Below are 21,599 nucleotides of genomic sequence, written 5' to 3'. Positions count from 1 at the left end.
GATGAGTCTAAATTTGATTGAAATTAAGGCTTGTTTCATTTTGGGATTGTGCCCTCAATTACTGCACTCACTATGAGCTCTTTTTCTGACTATTAAATCTGGACAATTACAGGCATGAAAATAACTTACGCTCCAATAACCGACACATTGATTTAGCAGCAGTTCCTTTTTTTTTTTTTCAGTAGAATATTCCTGTATTTTTGGGTATGTGCAGGACATTCTTACAAGTACTCTAATAGGCAGGCTGACTGGACTTTTTGCAGAAATTAGTGCATTATAGGAAATGTAAGATGAAAAGCTAGCAGTAAATTTTGAATGTGTTAAAATGAGAATTTATCCTAAATGCTGAATTCAAGCAATTGCAGTCAGGGAGGAGCCTAGAAGCATGACTAATGGATTCAATCAAACACGAATCAACACAGCTCAGATGTCCACTACTGAGTATCAGCTTTTTGCAACAAACATCAAACAATCTAGAAGCTAAGAGGGGCTTACGGGCATTATTTGATGAACAATTTTACCTAGCAAAACCATTCAAGAAAGGTCAGATGATTGCAGGAAAGATGAGAATAGCATAGGAAAGAAAGTCATCAAATAAATTATTCACGCAGTTCTATTGATTACTGTATTACCAAAACAGATTATATTCTACAGTTACCTGGATCTGCTGCAATAAATTTTTCAGCTGAACCAAAAATTCTTTCGCTTCCTTTGCTTTATCTGAAACACCATTTAAAGCCTGAGACAGCTGTGCCTGCAAGGGAGAAAAAAGGAGGAGAAAAAAGAAAAAGCTAGTGATAAAATGCAAATGTTTTTCTTAGTAATCCTTGGATTTGATGACTAATAATGTGCTCAAAGGCTTACATGTATTCCTAATTCCACAAAGTGTTTCTGCTAGAAAAGAATAGTTAAGATTTTTACTGTAATCAGATTTAATGAGGGTGAAATATGCATGTGGGGGCAGTCAAATATTGTGTCTGCATGTTCCACTTTATTGCAGCAACTTGGTAAGTCAAACACCTTTTTATAAAAGAGCTACCCACGTGTATAAGGAGGTAGTAGTCTTACACTTACACAGTAGCATCTGTCATGCTGAAAAATCCCCAAGTTCTTTCCAAAATGACACTTCTTTTGCATCCAAGTCTGAAATCTTTATAAATGTGGTAGATCCTAGCAAACCTGAGATACACTAGGATTTTAAAGACAAATCTGCCTTCTCAGACTTCATAGTAATGTCCCTTTGGGCTCCAGTTTCTCATGCTCCAACTTAACAAATGTGTGAATGTTTCTGCAAAAGTTGGAATAAACCCTTTCTCTAATTTTGACCAGTAAGGCACATAGAATATGTCTTTTTTAAGTCCACACTCTAGGCCTAACCTTCCCTTTCCTCAGCTAACACTTGAGATCTCTAAGCTGAACCAAAGTCTTGTTGATGGACTTCCAGGACAGGAAGGAAACAGTGGTTTTGCCCCTGGCAGACCCAGTGATGCATTTTGGGGTCCCAGTGCTCTGAGCTGGAGGACCATGACTGTGAGAATTATTAACTCCCAGTCAATCCCAAATTTGTGCAGGATTTGCTACTCTAGATGTATCCCTGTAAGTCTAGGAGTCCCAATAGGATTCACTAAGTGTACTCAAAGAACTGGCTGACATCATTGCGAGGTTCTGCAGCTGGGATGTAGCAACCCTGGACGAATGTAAGACTGGGGAACAAGAGGCTGGAAAGTGGCCCCTTGAAAGCACATTAGTGCTAAAATCTAAATGAGAATAGGCTTTACAAAATTCATTCATGCCAAATGGAAAGACAGATTACTGTGCCTATTTCTCAATGTTTGAGTCTCTGCTCTTTTCGTACACAAACCCTGTATTTCATACACAAACCTGTAAATGCACAAAACCCTGAAATGATGATGTTTGATATTAACACTATGGGAGGCCATAGAAGCAAACTCCAGGTAGATGAAAAAAATCTCTGTTTTCTGTGAGATCAGACAATCAGGACTTGAGGTCAGCTCTGCACAGGCTGATCATGTTTACCAAAGTTTGAAACACACCTTTTTTGATCGTACTTTCTGTTCCACTCACCTGGCACATCTGAGCCTTTGATTTGTCAAGATGACACAGAATGTGGTGAAAGCAGCACATGACAAAGCAGCTGGGGTGTGAGCAAGAAAGAAATAGATGGCAGAAGCATTATATTCTCTGTCATTGACTGTCCTAACCAAACTGTCTCAGGGAGGCAAGGGTTCCTTTCTTTCAAATCAAAATCAATGGTTGGTCCCGACAAAAGTAAAACTTCCACTTTCCCAAAATCTGCACCAGCTTTCAAATTATCTCAAAGTGTATTTCACCAGATCAGAAGAGACAAAAGCAGTGTGTGGGCATCACAGCAGCTGTAGAAAACCACCACAGATGAATTGTAAGCATCATATATACCAATGGCAATCGGCACAGTCACTCCTGGCTCCTGGCACCCTCCCATCACAGAGAGTTGCAACAGAAACTCAACCATGTCACAGTCTAAAGGGCTCATAAGCAAATTGATCTGTTCATTAAAACATGTGGTTGCATTAACTTGACTGCAGCATAAGTAGAAGACCAGATTTCCATTTGTGAAATCCACTTAGAGATAATAGCTCTGTTTTTCCAAGTATTTGTAAAAGATACCTTGCAAATCAGAGGAATTTAGTCATGCACTTCTCATTAAAATCAAGTGTAGCTACATGACTAAGCCCCCAGTAAACCAACCAAGCCATAAAAATGCCCAGTACACCCAGAGCAGTCTTTCATACCACAGAAATATTTATTGTAAGCCAAAGTAACAAGATCCATTGACTGGGACAATTAATAACTTCTGACAAACAGTATTCCACCTGGTGTTATCCTTACTTTAATACCTGGTCTTGCAACCAATGATCTGAGGGCTGGAGATGGATACCAAGTTTCTATTTCCACCAATTACAGGAACACAAAGATCACAAGGGTAAGTAATTGAACCCAGATGGGCAGGGAAGACCTCTTTCAGAAAATGAACCAGATAATGGCCATGTCCTTTGTCAACCAAACAGTTCATGCTCATTTAGCTTGCCTTCCCTCCATCTCTCTTTCACAGCAGATTGACTATTGATTAGATAAGCTTGTCCTGGTGTTGAATTCTCATAGAGCCCACATGTTTTTGAGAACACAAGTCTTTAGGTCAGGAAATAAAAGCAGGCATGAGGACTCCTACACTTGTTTGCCTGCCTGCCCTTCACAGACAGATCCAGATGTGGGAGTTTTCAGTATTTTGGTACATATGTATAATTAACCCTTTAGAATGGGCAGAGCTGAAATGTGTCCCCCATCATTCCTCATATTCATAAATGTGATTACAGTACCACTGTACTTGCTAAGAAGACATGAGTTTTTTTAAATAACCTTGAACTGATGGTCAGATGCACTTTTTAGGCAAGAGAATCTAATGAAGTCCAGCTAAACCAGAGGATTTTCATAGATTTGTGCCATTGGAGCCTTGTTGTCATTTTACACCAATTTTACTTTGTAGGAGAAGTTACACACAGCAGTGCAATGGGGAACCTGTACCACTAACAGGGGCCAACCAGTCCAGTACAGCTTTGGTATCAGCAGTACAGCTGAGGGTGAGTGCACATTTCTTTGCATGGCCTGCAGCACTGCCTGGACAAGGTTTTACACTCTGCAATTTGTCACTAGGTCACAGTAATAAGGCCCAGACAAAGGAGGAGCCAAACAAAGGGCTAACACAAGGAAGGCTTCTTGGTCTAAGAACAAACCTTTCAGCTGCCTCTACTAGCTATACCCAGAGCATCTGGAAAGAACACATAAGCCTTAAATTACGTTTGGCATACCAGTCAATGTAAGTAATTTATGGTTTGGCCAAAGTAACTGCAGGTTATAAACTTGTAGAAATTGCTGTATCAGAGAACTACTTCTAAGCAGAAGTATCTAATTCCAAAACAATTTATCTGAATGAATGTGAGATGATGATTTAGGTTGCCTGGCTATACAGTTCCATTATATTTATTTTGTGCCAAGCATATTTTTCTGAAAAATATAATATTCACAAGAGCATAATTTCAGAGTCCTCACATTACTTAATTAAAATTAAAAAAATGCGGTAAAAATACCAGCCAAAAGGGTTTTTTTCAATATTTGACAGTAGAAAAGAGAGAAAATTACTGATTCTGAACTTTGATTACACTGGACTGTAATGTTGCAAAATGCATCAAATAGTTTTAACTCAAGGTAGACTATAGTACATCACAAGCTGGTCTCTCATGCCCCCCAAAACATCAGCCACATTTGAACTGTGAACTCTGATCCTGCTCATCAGTACACTTCTGCTCAGGAGTGGATTCTGACACTGGGATACGAACAGCAGCTGCAAATGTTTAATCTGCAAAAGAACTTCTCTGCACAAGTACTCATCATGTTAGGGAGCAATGATGGCTGAGCTGCTGGCGTAACATTCAAACTGAAACACTTCCAGAAGAAGTTTGTCTTCTTGGATGGATCAACAAAGGAGATCACCCCAAGGGGCATCTTCTTTGGATCTTAAAATAGAAAGTAATTTTTTTGTCTTGCCAAATACCCCAGCCTATCTTGTGCTCAACCACTCCATGGCCGAGGGGTGATGAGACCAGTCTTGATTTTGACCTTTCTTGCAGTGTCTGAAAGGATCTCTCTGTGCTTTCTTTACTGCTAACTGCAAGCAGAGAGTAAAAAGAAGGGAATCCTGCAGCCAGCAGAGCTGGTCAAGTGCTCTTTGCATAGCTGTGGGAGAAGTCCTTTAACCCCAATAAGCAGGAAGCTCCAAAGGATTGTCCTCAGCTCTCAGGTATTGAAGTCTCCTCTCTAATATTATATGTATGAACTAATAATTTTTCCAGGGTCCATCATTCTTAGCAAGAAAGGACTAACTTCATACATATTTTCAACTTCTAAGGCCACGTCTTGCTCTTTATTCACATGGTTTCAAAGCCTTATTTTTAGCAAGGAAAGCATGACCAAGTTACCCACCAGCTCTATCAGGCCACACTAAACCCCTGTGTAGACAAGAAAATGGCTCTGATGTCTCCACAGAGGAATCCAGGGAGGGGTAGGGAGCATCATTTGCAGGGAAGCATGATTCAGACAGTGACAATATGTGAATCAGAAAAAACTTTACTTGTCCCTAGTCCCCATCTACAATTCCTTATTTATCTTTGTATCATGAAAATCCCTCCAGCCATTACTCTTCTTGGCTTCTTTGGGCACCAAGTGGGAGGAAACCTCTTTAAGGCCCAGGAGAACACCCAGTGTCCATGATCATCTGTACCACACTTTATTGTCTAAAACATTTGGGTGGCTGTGAGCCACTCTCCCTTATTGACATACAGTTGTGGCAGCTTGCACAGAGTCCTGGATGAAAGGGAGGTGGTGAAAAGAAGGAACAACCATCCTGTCTCCTCACAGGTAGCTGCTGCCACTGTGAGAGCATGGGAAGGCTGAGGACAGGATGGCCAAGGACCCTGTGGAAGGCAAACAAGTTGGTGAGATGGACTTGCTAATTCCAGCTATCTGCCTGAGACCTGGTGGAACCTCACCGGTCAAGGTGAGGCCAACATGAGAGGGAGTCTGGGTTTTCCAACCCTGAGCAGCAGCTGCGGGGTCAGTGGGAAGTCAGGAAGGGCCAAAAACCTAAGAGCACCATTCTGAGGGGAGAAAAGTCTGTGAGGATGATGGACATGAAGGACCTCACGTCCCACAAACTGCAAGTCGTTTTGGGGGCTTTGGGATGAACAAACCACAGTGCTGAGCATCACTCCAGCTCTGGGCATCACCCCAGCTCCCAGAGGGCTGTCAGGACTCACCTTGTGCTGCTTCCACATGGCTCCCAGGGCCTTCACGTCGTGCTTGTTGTGCTTGCCCTCCTCTAAGCACTGGTAGCAGACGGGGCTGCGGCAGCTCACGCAGTACATGCTGTAGTTCTCCAGGTCGTGCTCGGCGCACGTCGGCAGCTTGCGGCCGCCGCCCGCCCCCTTCCCGGCGCCGTCCCCGCCGCCGCCGGGGGCGCCCGGGTGTGCGGGCGGCGGGGCCAGGCGGTGCTTGGCGAAGGGCCCGCGGGCCGGGTGGCAGCGGAGCTGGCATGCGGCGCAGTACAGCACCTCGCACTGCTCGCACAGCACGGCGGCCGGCTCGGGCGGGCTGCGGTCGCACAGCTGGCACTTGGCGGCGGCGGCGGCGCGGCCCTGCTGGTAGCGCTGCACGATGGCCTCCAGCAGCCGGTTGCGCTGGAAGCCGCGGAGCCCGCGCTGGTCCAGGGACGCGCTCCGGTGGCACTGCGGGCAGGTGAGGGAGGAGCTGGCGGGGCCGGCGCCCCGCGGAGCCGCCGCCGCCCCCGGGGGCGCGGGCACCAGCGGCAGCACCCGCACGCCATTGGGGGACTTCAGGCTGGGGGTGTAGGAGCCGTAGCCGCTGTCGGTCTCGCTGTGCAGGCTCAGCTTGTCCGCGTGGTCCCCGCCGCCGCCGCCCGCCGCGCTCTCCGAGTCCAGGCAGGCGGCGGAGCCCGCGGCCGCTCCCGGCCCCGCTCCCGGCGCGGCGGCGGGGGACGGCGCGGGGCCCCGAGAGTGGAGCAGGGGCGGCAGGTGCTGCTCGCTCTCCGGGGTCTGCACGGCGATGGTGCGGGCGCAAGGCAAACAGACATTGTGCGAGCACGGCAGGATGATGGGCTCCCGGAACAGCGAGCCGCACACCGGGCACTTCAGCTCCTCTTCCATGGCCGCGGCGCGGCTTTGTGCGCGGGCTCCTCAGGCGGGCGGCGCGGGGTCGCCGCCGGCTCCCCCCATCCCCTGCGGCGCCCCCTCCGCCGCCTCCCTCCGCTCCCGGCGCCGGGGCGAGGCCGGGAGGGCTCCGGCCGCCGCTGCCCCGCGCGGTTCAGCACCCGCCGCGCACAGACAGCTCCGCTCGGCCGGGCCGGCGCCGGAGGAGCCGCGGGCTGCTCGCGGCCAGGGAAAGGCTGTCCGCCGGCCGTGGCGCGGGCACAGAGCGCGGTGGGACTGTTTTAACGTTGGTGGCATAGAGTAATAATATATGGGGAAGGGAGGCGGGGGGCGGAGGCAGGGCAGGAGTAGGAAGGGGCGGGAAGAGCCCTTTCCAGCAAATAAAGTGGTCGCTCTCTCTACGGCTGGGAAAGGCTAAAACATTTTTTAAAGGACCTCTACACAGCGATGTCTTCATATGTTTAAATAAAGACATTGTTTGGGTAGCAGATTGAACACAGGCGGGGTTTCTTTATCTCTAGTAGCCCTCTCTCCCGTCCCCGAATTAGAGGAGGATGCTCACCAACAAACTAAGCTCGTACCTCTCCTTCACACGGCTCTCACCATACTGGAGAACAAGCAAGATGCACAAAATGTCAGGCACTGACAGAGGGAGGGATGAGAAAGGGGTTAAAAGGGAAGCACGAACCCCAGCTACGAACGCTGTGGCTGGCAGGGGCGGCAGAGCGCAGCGGGCGGGGGAAGTGCCACATCGCCCCAGCTCCCAGCCCTGTGACCCCAACAAGAATCAGCTGCGAAGATAAATCAGGGATGACAGCTGAGAGTTTATGAACTGAAAATAACCATCCTTAGGAGAAAGAAACCAGCAGCGGCAAATCCCCCATGTTTTGTTTACATATGCTTAGTGTGGATGTAGCAGTGGTTTATTTCATAATCAAGAGATTATATGTAAGTGATTTCACTGATTTTTATTATTGTTATTCATCAATCTTGTTTAACAGCCACTACCATATTAAGCTCAATTCTATAAGCAGATCCTAACAATTTGTTTGTTTTAAAATGCAAACTGGTCTTTTCAGAACAGCTATTTTAAAAATGAGGAACAAAGTGGTATTGAATGAAAATTTTAAAAAGAAAATAAAAGAGAAGAAGAGATAACATATTAAAACATCATAACATTTCTCAGTAAATGACAAGAGGTTTTGTGACACTGTTTAGGAAAGGGTTTTCTAGTTTCAGGGTTTGCTTTTGCCAGATTGTTAAAATGGTTGATGCACAGCAAAGGAGGAATGGGGTCAGAGAGTAGGAATATATTAAAGCTTCAAATTTTTTTTCAGTCTTTCCTCTCTGGAGTTCCTTTCTGTATCTTGCCTAACCACTCTCATGACAAGCTGAGGGGAAAAAATCCCCAAGGGTTTTAAAGCTTTGTAGTTCCCCATTTCAGGGTGAAAAGCAGTAAGTTTGGCCTCTGGCACATAGTAGAAACAGCCATGACCCACATAAACCTGCCTGTCATTTGGCTAGGTATCTTCTTCTTTTATGTGACCTCTGTGCTGAGATTGAGAGTTCCTAGACTGATTGTGTGTTTGGGCTACCTCCAGCCAGAAACCTCAGTACTGCAAGAAGTGTTCTGAAACACCACTGATTTCACAGCTACCTTATGCTACTACATAGTAAGAAAAACCCGTGGGTGAAATACTGTTATCTTCATAGTGGCTGTTCTCTGCTCTACCATCTGTCAGCAGTGAGAGTGCATGTACTCTAAAGGTTTCTTCCAGACCTATAGGGGAATCCAAGTCACATATTACAAGTCTATCTTCAAGCCATAATCCTAAAGGTAATTATGAAGGCATGGTAGCTTTTTCTTGGACTTTTGCCTTCTTTCTTTACCTGTCCTGTGTGGAAGGTGACAGTTGTCATAACATGCATAATAGTAGCATCAGGTCTGAGACATCAAAGAAAAAATGAACAGACAGGTAAATGGTGGAAATGTATGAACACCAAACCTGACCAGCTACCTTTTATAGCTGCTTTTTAGCTGGGGCTTGCAATTTCCAGAGTTCTAATACACTGAATTTTACATATCCATTTCCAATCCTACTCTAGAGTTTATGTAAAATCCTAGAATCGTTGGCACTTGACACGGGAAATGGCAAGAAATAAACCATCTCAGAAGCAGATTCTCTTTCAAACACAACTTTTCTTCTCTCCCCAAACCTGACTTCACCTGAGAGCATATCACTATAGTAGGTGACATTTGAAATGGAGCTTAAAAAGGTGATCTGTTCTTCTCTGTTCTGTGGTGTGACTTTTACATCATTCAGGGTCTTTTTTAACCTTCTGAGTGAGTCTGAAATGTTAATGCCCAAGAGAGCTATGGCTTTGAGAGCAGGGAGAGCTTCACTTGTTTACCTGTGCTACTGGTCCCAGAACAGCCCTTGTTGCCAAGGAGTGGTAGAGTTTCAATGCAGAAACTTTCATCCCCATGGCACCAGAGACTGCTGCTGGAAGTAGCACCTACTTTAACAATATTCAGTGCTCTGATGATTTTAGGTTGCACAGGACAGATTCTTCTCCTTATGAAAAGTACTTCTCTGTATAACTGCGCTGCTGCTGATGGAAGTGAACAGTCAAAACATCACTGTAACCCTTACTACTCCAGGGGTCAGAAAGGAAACTGGTCTAAGAGTTGAAAAGTGTCACTGAGCTTGAGCAGACTGACCTTGGAAATCCTTACTTTTGATGAGAAACACACCCCACTAAGATGATCCCACTAACTTTAATGGAGCTATTAATAAAGAACTATTTGGTCTGAGCCTGAAAGAATTGGGCCTTTACTAAGTTTTGTAATCAAGGCATTATTATAATGGCTATGATCCCTATGATTTTTCATCTTTTTATGTTCAAATAAGTCTTTAATCTGTTAGAGCTGTAGCAGTGTATGGATAACCTGAAGATCCTATACTGGCTGTCCTAGCTTTGATCTTCAGTTTAATACTTCAGTATCACCAGTATCATCCCCTTAAACTATTTATCCTTTGTAAGAAGTTATTAGCATCTTTTATATCCCCACAATGGGGGAAAAAAGCCAATGAGGTTTATAGATTTACACTTAAAAAAAAAAAAAACATAAGGCAAGGTGTAGTACAACCCTGCAGTAAGGAGGGATTTGATTAATCTTTCCTCTCTTGCTTTATTGCTTATGCCTTCTCATTCTGCTTGTTGTGACATTTTTGTTGACTTCCCCTTACTTTTCTTGTACTTTTTCATATTTTATATTGCCCTCACACATTAACCATTTCCTGGTAGTTTTCTTTCTTTCTTTTATCTTTTATTTTTTCCTTCAATAGCTGTCCACCAAGGTCACTTTTTTCAGTTTTCTTCTTTTACTGCTGTTTCTCTGTGGGGAATTTTTTTATTCCAGTATTCCAACATCACTTCTGCTAATGGGCATCACTCCAAGCTCACATCCTCTCATCTGAAGGGCAACAGGGAAGAAAAAGGATCTTTATCTCCACAGGTGCTTATTCCATAGCAAGAAGAACAGAGAAATAGTTCACAAGAGTAGAGAAGATAAAATGTGCTTGGGCTAAAGCCAGCAGCTTGTGTGGCAGTGTGAGCTGAAGAGTTCCAGTGCCTTGTTAAAAATGCCTTCTTGTTAAAAATGCAGGGTGCTCAATTATCAGCAGAGGATGCCCTCAGCAATCACAGTGGACAACACAACTGCACCTGCTGCCCATCTCTGAATTTTAGGCTGGATTCTAACCAGTGGCTGTACACCCCACACACCTCAGCATTGCTCCTATGCATAATAAAAACACAGCAGAGTGTAATCCCTCCTGTCTGCTTATTCTTCATCATGTTCTTTACCCTGTCTGCTTATTCTTCATCATGTACTTTACCCAGTAATGTTGTCTTCCCAACATTACTGGCTCCATTTGGAGCTGACACTGCATGTTTGAGGGGTGATGTGGCAAAGAGGCATAAGAAGGCAGACTTCCACTGTGGCTCAGAGGAAAAGCTGATCTATATAGTCCGTGGGTCAGGGAGCTTTGGAAATGGCAAATGTGCTCCTTGGTTTTGTAGATTTGCATTAGGTACATTATGTAGGTGTAAGAGTTTTGAAATTGATTTTGTTTGGTGTTGTTGGTTTTTTGGGGGGGTGGGGTTTTGAGCATGCATTCAAGTAACTATTATATTATAGGGTTTTCAAATATTTGCACATTGGTCTGCTCATGAAAGGAAGGATGGCAAAGCTTGGCAGCAGCCCAGAAGAGTGCCACAGAAGCATGGCTGCTGATAAAAAGCTTATCTGTTGGCTAGCAGAAGACTGTATCTGTAAATAGAAATGCAGCTACATATTGAGTTTTCTCTGTCAGAGGAGTAAATCTGCCATGAAAAATGTAATTCACAGCTGAGGACAATTCCATACAATGGAATTTTATTCAGAATGTTTGCTGAGTATGTTTGTTATGATGGTTAAACGGCAAAAAAATGGTACTTGATCCAAAACATTGCTCAACAAATACACTTCTAAATCTATTTCAGCCATCTAAAAATTAAATTCAATACAGAGAAAAATGGTGCTTTAAACTTATATGCCAACAAAAAGTGTTGGTTGGCACAGACAAATTTCAGGAACAGGTCAGTTACAATACTTCTTAAAAAATTCATATCTAAAAGAAAGCACAAAGAAAGCACAAAAGGCACGAACCTATAATCAGGACTCTTGAAAAATAAGATCTCATGTTTCTGTGATGCTGTAAAAATACATCAGCCTGCAAGACTTTGGAATTACTCCAGGGACATCTTGGCTTTCCTCCTGTGCCAGGAATCCTCTCTTTCTTGCTGCTTTTGTGCAGTGGAGAGCGATCCTTTTCCTTCAATGCTACAGTTCAGCTTGCAAGCAGCATCCTCAGGGGTGCTTGCTCTTTTGAGAGGCAAGAGAAGGAGAGCACTGGACCCTGAGCAGCTGCGTGTGAGGGACAGAAGGGAATGGGGCCCTGCTTTGGACACATTTCAGAGCACCACAGGGTTAAGATTTTTAGAGTACTGTGTCACATTTGCTGCCTTTTTAAAAAGCAACTGTAAACTCTGGGCAGAGATGATTTGGTTTCAATAGTATTACAGCAGAGACTGGGTTAGGGTTCCTCATCTGTTCCCTGGGCCAGCCTGGGGAGAGGAGGTTATAGGAAGCTGTTCTGAGCATGGGCTTGCAGTCTGTCTCAGCCCTCCGCACCTGCCCTGCTCCCTCAGCTGTCTCTATGGTCATTCCATTCATGCCTGTAAAGAAAAGTATATACAGCTTTTTAAGAAAGTCAAGGATTACATAAAATCCAAACCCGTCCCAATATCCTCTTTTGGTAGGAAGGCTGGAAGCAGGGAGGAAAAAGTAATGGCATCCTAAGCATTGTGGAGTGTGAGGGAATAGACAAGAGGGACAAACACCCCCACAAAACCAAACAAGCAGTAAGTAATCTCGACATTGAAGCACCAGTGTTTCCTAAGAGCAAAGGAAGGGCAGAAGGAAAAAATGTTTGGAAAAGAAGACTGGGTTAGGCACTTGAATATACAACTGTAAAGTGAAGGTAAATTGCCACCATGTGGCAACCTCTTCTCATGTAAAGAAAATATTTACACAAAGAGGGTAGTGAAATTTTGTCCCTGAAAGGGTGGGCAGTGTTCTGTGAACCAGGCTAGGGAACTAATCCAAGTGCAACTCACTGAGAAAGGTCTCTTATCAAGAAGGGAGGCCCAAGTATCTTTTCTCCTTTGCTAAATGTAAGAAAAGACAAAAGTGCTATCTTTGTTTAGCAAGAGACAACTAGTGAGGAAATTTTCTTGAGTAATGAAGAATCTATAAATACCCTGAGAGATGGGCTTTTCTCTTCTATTCTGCAAGTAGCTCAAGTGAGCCCTGAATGTGTATTTGAAAGACCAAGAGACCTGTCAAACCTGCCTTCACAGTAGGTACTGGGGCAAAATTTACATGGAGCTCTAGAGGGTTTGACCAAAGCCTCCTCTATGTACTGCAATGCCATGCAGGAGCCTTGCAAGCTGCATTGAGAAATGAGGGGTAGGAGCCAAGAAAAATGTAGGAGATTATAACTGTGAGTGGGGCCAGATTGACATGTTGCAGAAACAGAGGCTGCCTTGAGCTTCCCCTTCTCTTTTCAGCTTTGTTTCTGATAAGTAAACAGGAACTCCCACATTGCTATGCACCAGAGAATCAAGACAGGAGAGGCCTCTAACGTGCACAGAGACTCAGGTCCTGCCAATTGCTGATTAGATGAGCACTGTAATCCAGCATAAATCTGTGTACAGGAAGGTTCTTTCTGACACCACCCCCAGCTGCCCGTTCTCGTCACCTCTCCTGCACTTACTGCAGCTTTCAGACAGCCACAAGCATTAATCCGGACCAGGACAATTAGCTTTCAGCATCAACATCTCGATTCAGAGGTGCCCGTGCCTACACAAGGACAGGAGTGGGGAGGAATGGCCCCTTGCAGCACAACTGAGAATTTGTACAAGATCCAAAAAAGCCATGTCTGTGGTGTGAGACATCAGCATCAGTCAAGTGGGGAGGCAAGTCCACAAGATGCCAAGCTTTTTTCATCAACACACCTCACCTACATGAGATTTATGCCTCCTTCTCTTCAGCAGCCCATTGAGCTGCCCAATAGGAGGGAGCAAACAGACATCAGCCAAATCAATCACACTCACACCAGCAATGTATTCTTTTGCTACATAGAGTATTACATTTCCTGACTTGAAATACACCTTCATTCTGCTTTTGTCCTCTCTTTCCCTTTGCTACATTTTCCTTTCATCTATAACAGCATCTTGAACATTCTTATATAAGTACAGAGATTCTGCTTCCCTCTTCCTTAAATTGCTTTCCCTTGCTACTCTTCACTACTCCTTGATGCAGAGAAACTCCCTTGATCCTTCACCATCCCCTCCTGACTCCTTTGCAGCCTTTCAGTCTTTCTCCCACTGTTCGTCTCATAGAGGCCTCCTCCTTGCAAAGCTCTGCTTGTTCCCCACTTCACACCTAATCCAACCCTAGGTGGGGATCAGCCCCATGGACAAGAGGGAAGTGATCTGAAGATCATGAATCCTACAAAGAGGTGGGGTTTATCCCATCACTCCTCTGTACTGGCTACAGCAAGAAACCCTTATTAAAGAGAAGGAAGATGTGCCTATGTGTCCCTTGGGTACAAAGAATTGTCCTTTTCCTGCCCTCACTGCAGAAGGACCACCTGCTGATTGGGTATGATGCTGACTATGAGGTTTTCTTTGTCACGACACTGTGATACAAGAGGCAGAGGATCCTTCTTGGGGAGAACCCCTTACATAAGAGATTTTATTTGTCAGTGTGCATTGCCAAATGCCAGCCCAAAACGGAAGCACAGCAGAGAGGTTTGTATAAAGATAAAGAAAGCAGCATCACTCAGCTCCTGTGCAGCTCCAGCAATCTGGGTCATGGAGGGAAGCTGTCACCATTTAGCCTACTGAGAAATACTAATGTAGAAGAAATGCAAGGTCTTCTCTGGTCCGGAATCAAAAGGGAATCAAAAATCAAAAGAGAACTATGAATCCCACAGACACACCAGGCAGTCTGGTCCATCATATTCTAATTCTTATTTACATCAAACTTTGCACTATTGCAACCACTGATTTCAAGTGCTTGAGCTTCTTTTTCATTGCAGCCTGTACATAATATGAAGCATGCACAGAATCAAGTATAAACACGTGTTAGTTCCTCTATATGTTTCCGCTATCATCCTGTAGAAATGGCTAATCCACTCCTGTTCATTCCTCAAGCTTCATAACTTCCCAGTACACATCACATGGGAAACCAGAATTCCATAAATTGCACTCCTCAAAAAAATCCCCCAAACCATTACCAATCTGATTTCAATTTTCTTCTTATACTTGCTTTGATACCCGCTAAGATAAATGAAATGGCAATATTTGTGAAATACCCAATCTACTGCATGTATTTAAAATCAAATCTGTCAGCACATTACCCCAGCTGTAGAGAGATTAGTCAGAATCTCCCTCCTCAACTTTTCCCTCCTAAGTCTCTTGCTGGGCTCTTGCTTCCTATGAGTTGATTCCACTTTTAATTTTATGTTTCCATCAATAGCAGAAGAGTAAAACAGCTGAAGGGAACAGATAAGGGACTTAGTCTACTACTGCCACCATCCAGCTCCAAATTGGATTGACTGGCTGAGTGCCCCCAAATCCTCAATGGATACGCAATTTAACAGAAAGAAAAAGACTCCACACACAAAGAAAAATATGCAGAAAATAATAAGACCACTTTATGAAACATAATAGTTTCAGCAATGTGCATATGATTATATCCTTAATTCAAATGAAATGCAACAGACATCCTTTTATGTTACACATAGGAAAAAGAACCCCAGCTGATGATTTAATTTGTCCTTTTACTAAATGATTTAATTTTAGCAAGCTGTTATCCAAGGAAGAACATTAAAAGGGCCATATCGCATCAGCTTAACAAGGAATCTGGTCCACCTTATCTTTGATAGCAGCCAATAAAGGGAACAGGGGGAAGTGCAAAATAGAAATGCAAAAAAAAACCAAGTGGGAGAAAATGCTAAGGACAATTTGAGGAAGATGAAAAATAGCTTAAAGCTGGTGGAGGAACTAAAATAATTCCCTTAGTTAGAGTGAGGATTTATTCCCATGGATGAGCACACATGGATTTCTAGAGAGGCAGCTCCAAGCAGGATCAGTGCTCACAGGGAGCAGCACTCTGGGCTGTGCATGACTGCTGCCCTACCTGATGGCAGCAGTGGAGATCAGCTGTCCCGCCTGCACAAGCAGAGACGCAGGGATTTAGCCAAACATCCATTTTTAATTTGTTTTCCTTTTAACTTGAGATAGTGCCCCTAAAATTCAACCAGTTTTAATTTCAAACTGAAATTTTGTATCTTCAAAGTATGTGTTGGCATCTTCTGTAATTGATCAGTTAAGGGGAAAATTAGGATTGCAATAGTCCTACCAAACTCCTTTGTCCCAAACCAGGCAGATCTCTGTCCTAGTGCTATGTTGTGCTGGCCCCATCTCTCCCTCTCACTAGCCTCCTTTAAATTATTCCATTTGGCTTCACGACTGGCCTTCACCTGATCTCTAATAGGATGGTGATCCCCTGACCTCTTTCCAGGAGCTGTGCTTGAAACCTAACCTTTCCAGACTGCCAAACTTCCACTTGTTCCTAACTTCCTTCCTGCTGCTCCACCAGTCTCATCAGCCTCTTTCTAAAACTTGAGATTTCCATTTTCTTTCATTATTTTTCTGCTAGGAAAACTCAGCTTAGCCTATTCACTGCTCAACCACCACAGTAGTTGCTGAGTAACAAAGAATCAGTGGAACATTACAGCATTTCCAGTGGCTCATTTAACAGCACCACAAACATTTTGTACAAGGAGAGTGCCTTGATTTCTATTTCTTCCTGATATTTGGAATATCTCCAGCTCAAACGCTGCTGTGTTGGGTTTATTTTTTGTTTCTGAATTGGTAGAACGGAGTCTTCATTCATGATCTGTGCACAGCAAAGGGTTCCCAAGCAAGGACACCAAGCAAGAAATGGAGGGTGGGATTGATTCCATTATGGCTTGTCCCTCCACGGAACAGGTGCCTTTGGCTGCAGGGACCTGCTGCCCACTGCCCTGCTGTGCCCAAGCTGCTCCAGGCAGCTGGCAAGGTCACACCTGACACCCACCCCTCAGGTGGCTTCAGGTGGGAAATGCTGCCTGCAGGGGCTTTGCCGCCTGAAATGACAGCAGCACGCACAGCGAGGGCTGGAGAGGCACTGCAGATGTCAGCACTGCAGGAGAAGGGGTGAGAGCATCCCTTCTTTGGCGAAAGGCCGGGTTGCACAACAGGTCCCCAACCCCACTCGCTGCCCTACCTGCTTCTGGGTGTCAGGTTATTTCTGCTCTTGCTGACGGCCCTCTCAGTTCCTGCGATGGCTGTGGGTAGCGATGTTAGCTCTGACATTCTGTCATAATTGACCCTCATCCCCAAGGACACACAGCAGGACAAAGGAAGGCTACACTATAAATACACCAAAATAGGCCACACACCCTTGTCTGGAGGGCCCTTCATCTCCCCTGCCACCCTCTTGCCCAGGGGATCAATGAGACTGCAGGTTCTCTATGGTGCCTGTCCCAGGCACATGGCCAGGAGCAGCCTTCCCCCTGCACATGGAGATGGTCCAGCACTGGCCCTGCTGTGGGCACTGGTCCTCTCTATTGCCCTCTGGGATGCTGAGGAACATTCTGAGGCACTCTCTATTGTCTCTGGCATGCTGAGGTCTTCCCCATAATCTCAGTAACTCACTATTACTGGATGGATTGCTTTGTGTGGCAGTGTGTTCAACCATTTCCTCAATGGAAGCCATAACTAACAATATTCTTAATCTGAGGTGCAAGTGCCCCTGACAAACATCCCCTGCTCAGGCAAAAGGCTGGACATTCTAAGCTTAAAACTGGGTGATACACAGGTTGGTCTGTATTACTACCTGTGGGTAGTGACATCATCAGAGAAATCATTATTGGAGGCAACAGAGGTCTCAAACTAGGAGTAGAATGTTTTTTCATGTAAATTTCTTGTGTGGGTGTACATACATAAGACATACCTGTTGATCATCTCTGAGTAATTACAGCCTTCTTTTCTGTACTTCCATCACAATCCAGAGAGGGTGTATGGGAATTAGGGGTGAATGAGGCCTGCAGGAATTCTAGAAGAGGCTTCTGAGGTGAACCCAGTGAGATGAGAAAGGCACTCACCTTCTGCCTGCCTCTTCCTCTTTAATATTTAAAATTTCAAATATTTTTACTTAGCCATTTGTCAGTCCACTAATAATAATTACAATGACAATCACAAGATCACTGTAAGCCATAAATTGTGGGTTTGTGGCATTCTAAGACACTACATTAGTTGAATGGTGTTATAAAATAAGAAGTTAAACTTTTTTTCTGTAATTTTTAAATTTTACACCTCTGTGTAAAATGTAGAGACAGTATGCCTTGAATCTTTAATATGAAAAAGCAGCTGCCTTCACCTTCTAGCAATACAAATACAGCACAACAAACTGTATACACATACACCCCACCCTCAGTCTGCACATCTGTTAACAAATACATATTTTACATTTAGCCACTAACTACCGTTCAAGGTTTCTCTCTAGATGCTCAGGGACAAGCTAAACATCACTTTGATTACAGAGAGGTGCATTCCCCATATCAAAAGCAAGCAAAAGTAGTTCCTTTGATAGCAAAAGAAACAGCCAGTGGTGATTAAAACAAGAAAATGTCCTGGGGAAGTGTTTGAAGTGAACTGCAGGCCCTGATCAAAGCACAGGTATTGTAAGCACACAAGGCTAGCAGGAAGAAATCCTGTCTTTTATTAGGCCAGCATACACTACTGGAGAAAATGGGCAACTTTTCATACAAAAGCCTTTCTTCAGCTCTGTCATTTGGTGTATAAAAGGTGTTGTGTCTCCCTACCTGTGTTGTTTCTCTTCTGTTCACAGACCACTGCCGAGCCAGTTCTCCTGCTGCTGCAGCAGAGGAAAGTCTTGCTGGCAGACATGACTGATGCCGCACAGTCCTGCACTTTAGGGGAATCATCACAGAGTGTAATTATTGCTGTACAGAAATGCAAAGAGAATTTATCTGAATTATTGAAAAAGAGCTCTGTCAGAGAAGAAGAAACAAGCAGTTGAAAGACATATTTGTCAAAACCCAACAATTCCATTGCAACAATAGCAAAAAACTGTTTTTCAACATGATTCAGGTTACCACAGAGCAAAGCTGTCTAAAGTCTCTGCCTTTTATAATTGCTCTCTGGCTTTGTTCAACTTTATTCCAGTGGCTTCAGATACTTGTTTCTTAATCTGTAGCTAGGCATCCCTCTGCCCTACCTGTCTTTTTGCCAAACTGAGGCAAAAACAGCTCTTCTGCCACTTTCTCTCAAGAGCTGTGAGATTGACAAGAAGCCTGCCTGACAGCGAGAAGAAAGCTGAGAAGAGCCCTCTCCAGCTCACATTTGCAAGGGGTTCACTGCTTCTCAGCTTTTCCTCATCTCTCAGAATCAGCTTTCTCCATCCTGAGGCCTTGCAGTCTCTGCAGGGAAGGAGGCTGAACTGCTGATAAGAGCCTGAGCCATATGTGGCAGAGAGACAACAGTGAGACAGGAAGGAAGAAGGGAAAGGTGATTAACTGGGGCGAGAATTTCTGCAAAGGCAGCATTTGCCATCGAGGTAGGCAACAACTTGAAGAGCAAGCCTAAAGTTCAAGATCTGGCTACAGAAAGACATAAAACTGATTTTGGGATTGGAATTAATTTATCTTGAATAGATAGTTGGATGCCCTGGAGAGCTGTGGGATGGGACTGAACAGGGTGAGGCAGGTACTAGTCCTGGGAGGGGGGTGGCTCTTTAGTAAGCGGCTTGTTGAAACTACCTCCCCTTCAGTGGGGTGTGTGTGAGGTTCATTCAGGGGGAAAAAAAAGCAAGACAAGGCCAAGAAGGACAAAATGTTAACCCAAGCCTTTATTTTTTGTGCCACTAAGCTGAATTAATTAGTGAAAAATTTTGATTGAAGGTAATACTGAAACATGCTCCACTTGTAGAGCTTCCAGTTTCCTTCCAAGCTGTCTGTGATCAGAGGAACATTTTCCCCAGCCAGCTCTGCTGCCAAACAGGCAGGCAAGCAGGACTGAGACAGGGGGGTTACTAATTTCCAAATGTCAAAGTTTGCCTTTGACTGTCTCTCTCCCCATGACAATTTTAGAGAGGTAGAACTATCTGTTTGTGATGGCTGTGCCTTGGGCAAAAGAACTGTTATTGCTCTTGGGACACTGGCCACCAGTGCTGACCACTGCTCCTGAAGTCTCATCACACAATCCCTGAGGAATGCATCTTCATCTGTCTCTTCAGGGGATGTTTTTTCTCACTCTGTGCAGTATTTTGTGAGCAAAATACTACTGTGAAGTCCTGAGTAAATGTCACTTGCACTTTCCTTGTCAATGAAGAGTGGAGTCTTGCTACAGATCCTGGCTTGGTAGCATGTACCTGTTTATTGCTCTTACAGACAGACACAGTTCCCTATGAACAAGACTCTCTCCAGAGAGCATGTAAATAGTTTAACAATAACACACGGCCAAATGTATTCCCTCTCAGCCCAGAGGCAAAAGAGACAGTATTTCCCTAAATAAACACAGTACCCTTCTAACCAATCCTTCCATATTCCTGCAGAAAAACACCTGGAGAAAGAGATTAAATTGTAACCTTTCCCTGAAAGCCACTGAAAGTCCTTGCCTGTCTAGGACACGGCACAGTGGAGGTCTTCAATGGAAATGTTGCATAGCTGTGACACATTAGACCTAGGCCATGGTCTGTAAATCCCCAAAAGCTCTTAATGAAAGATTTTGCTCTGCAGCAGTCAAAAATCAAATGCTGAGCTATATGCTGAAGAAAACAAGAAACCTCTCCAGCAGCTGAGAATCAGAGAGACAGCAATGTCCATCAGCTACTGCCCATCATCTGCTCATGCTGCAAACCGTGAGATCCATGAGATGCAGCTGTGTTCTGCTGAGGCTGTAACTCCTCTGGAAACTCTCAGAGTGATGTAAAATGGGATAACCCCATCTGTAAGTCACACCACAATATAAGAAAGATATTAAGCTGTTAGAGAGCATCCAAAGGGGGGGCTACAAAGATGGTGAAGAGCCTTGAGGGGAAGCTGTATGAGGAGCAGCTGAGGACACTTGGTCTGTTCAGCCTGGAGGGGAGACCTCATTGCAGTTACAGCTTCCTTGTGAGGGGAACAGGAGGGCCAGGCACTGATCTCTTCTCTGTGGTGCCCAGTGACAGGACCTGAGGGAATGGCCTGAAGTTGTGTCAGGAAAGGTTTAGGTTGGATATTAGGAAAATGTTCTTCACCAAGAGGGTGGTTGGGCACTGGAACAGGCTCCCCAGGGAAGTGGTCACAGTCCCAAGCCTGACAGAGCTCAAGAAGTGTTTGGACAATGCTCTCAAGCACAGGATGTGACTCTTGGGGTGTCCTGTGCAGGGCTGGGATTTGGACTCAATCATCCTTGTGGGTTCCTTCCAACTTGGCATATTCTGTGATTCTGTGATATATATACCCATAAACATAGAAAAGTTATGTGGAAAGGTGCAAAGAAACATGTGAATGGAAAAATAAGAGCTCTTCACTACATACATTAATAGAAGCTTGAGAAAAAACAGAGGAAGCAGAGCCTACTCTCCCCTACATGCATTTCAGCATAAATGTGCTTGTTTTTCTCTTTTCCCACTTTGTTTGGCTTCTCCTTTTCACCATGCTGACAATTTTACTTACTGTTTTAAGGGCATTATTTTTCTCCACACTGTTTCCAGAAAACATTTATTTCCTTTTGCCACATCTTTCTTTTGTTTCTTTCTTTATTGTCTCACTGGTTACACACTTCAGCATACCACTGGGGTAATGTCCCCCAAATACACACTTCAAATTTGCCTATTCCTCCTCATTATTTTTACTCCAGCAAAAGCCCCAATGACCTTTAAACTGAGCTCCTCCTTCCCTGCTGAGAACCTAACCTCAAAAGAGGCTTTTCTTCTCTCTTCTTTCTTATCACTGTTTCTTTTTCAATGTCATTATCTCTCTTTTCCACAACCAAAACAATGCCCTCAAAGCTTCTCCTGTGTTTATCATCTTCCAACATCTTCTGTGATTCTCCTCCTTGAATTTCCCATAAGGAACCCTGCAAAAATCA

At 44.4% G+C, this 21,599-nt stretch overlaps 1 protein-coding gene across 2 annotated transcripts in view; it reads right to left on the bottom strand.

The window, feature by feature from the left end:
• TRIM67 (tripartite motif containing 67) overlaps positions 1-6,825 on the bottom strand; it is a 33,762-nt gene extending 26,937 nt beyond the window's left edge. The window contains exons 1-3 of one of the 2 annotated variants that reach the window (XM_041468721.1): positions 6,649-6,825; positions 5,871-6,537; positions 659-754 (exon numbers count right to left, since the gene is read on the bottom strand). In XM_041468721.1, the coding sequence (XP_041324655.1) occupies positions 659-754; positions 5,871-6,537; positions 6,649-6,776 (891 nt within the window). In that variant the 5' untranslated portion in view covers positions 6,777-6,825. Of the gene's footprint in view, positions 1-658; positions 755-5,870 lie in introns of both variants that reach the window. The other variant, XM_041468714.1, reaches the window with a different exon arrangement.
• Positions 6,826-21,599: the final 14,774 nt, after the last annotated feature.

The sequence above is a fragment of the Pyrgilauda ruficollis genome, unplaced genomic scaffold, assembly GCF_017590135.1.
Source record: "Pyrgilauda ruficollis isolate IOZ18807 unplaced genomic scaffold, ASM1759013v1 scaffold101, whole genome shotgun sequence".
NCBI classification, from domain to species: domain Eukaryota; kingdom Metazoa; phylum Chordata; class Aves; order Passeriformes; family Passeridae; genus Pyrgilauda; species Pyrgilauda ruficollis.
This window is presented reverse-complemented; position numbering and strand designations above follow the sequence as displayed.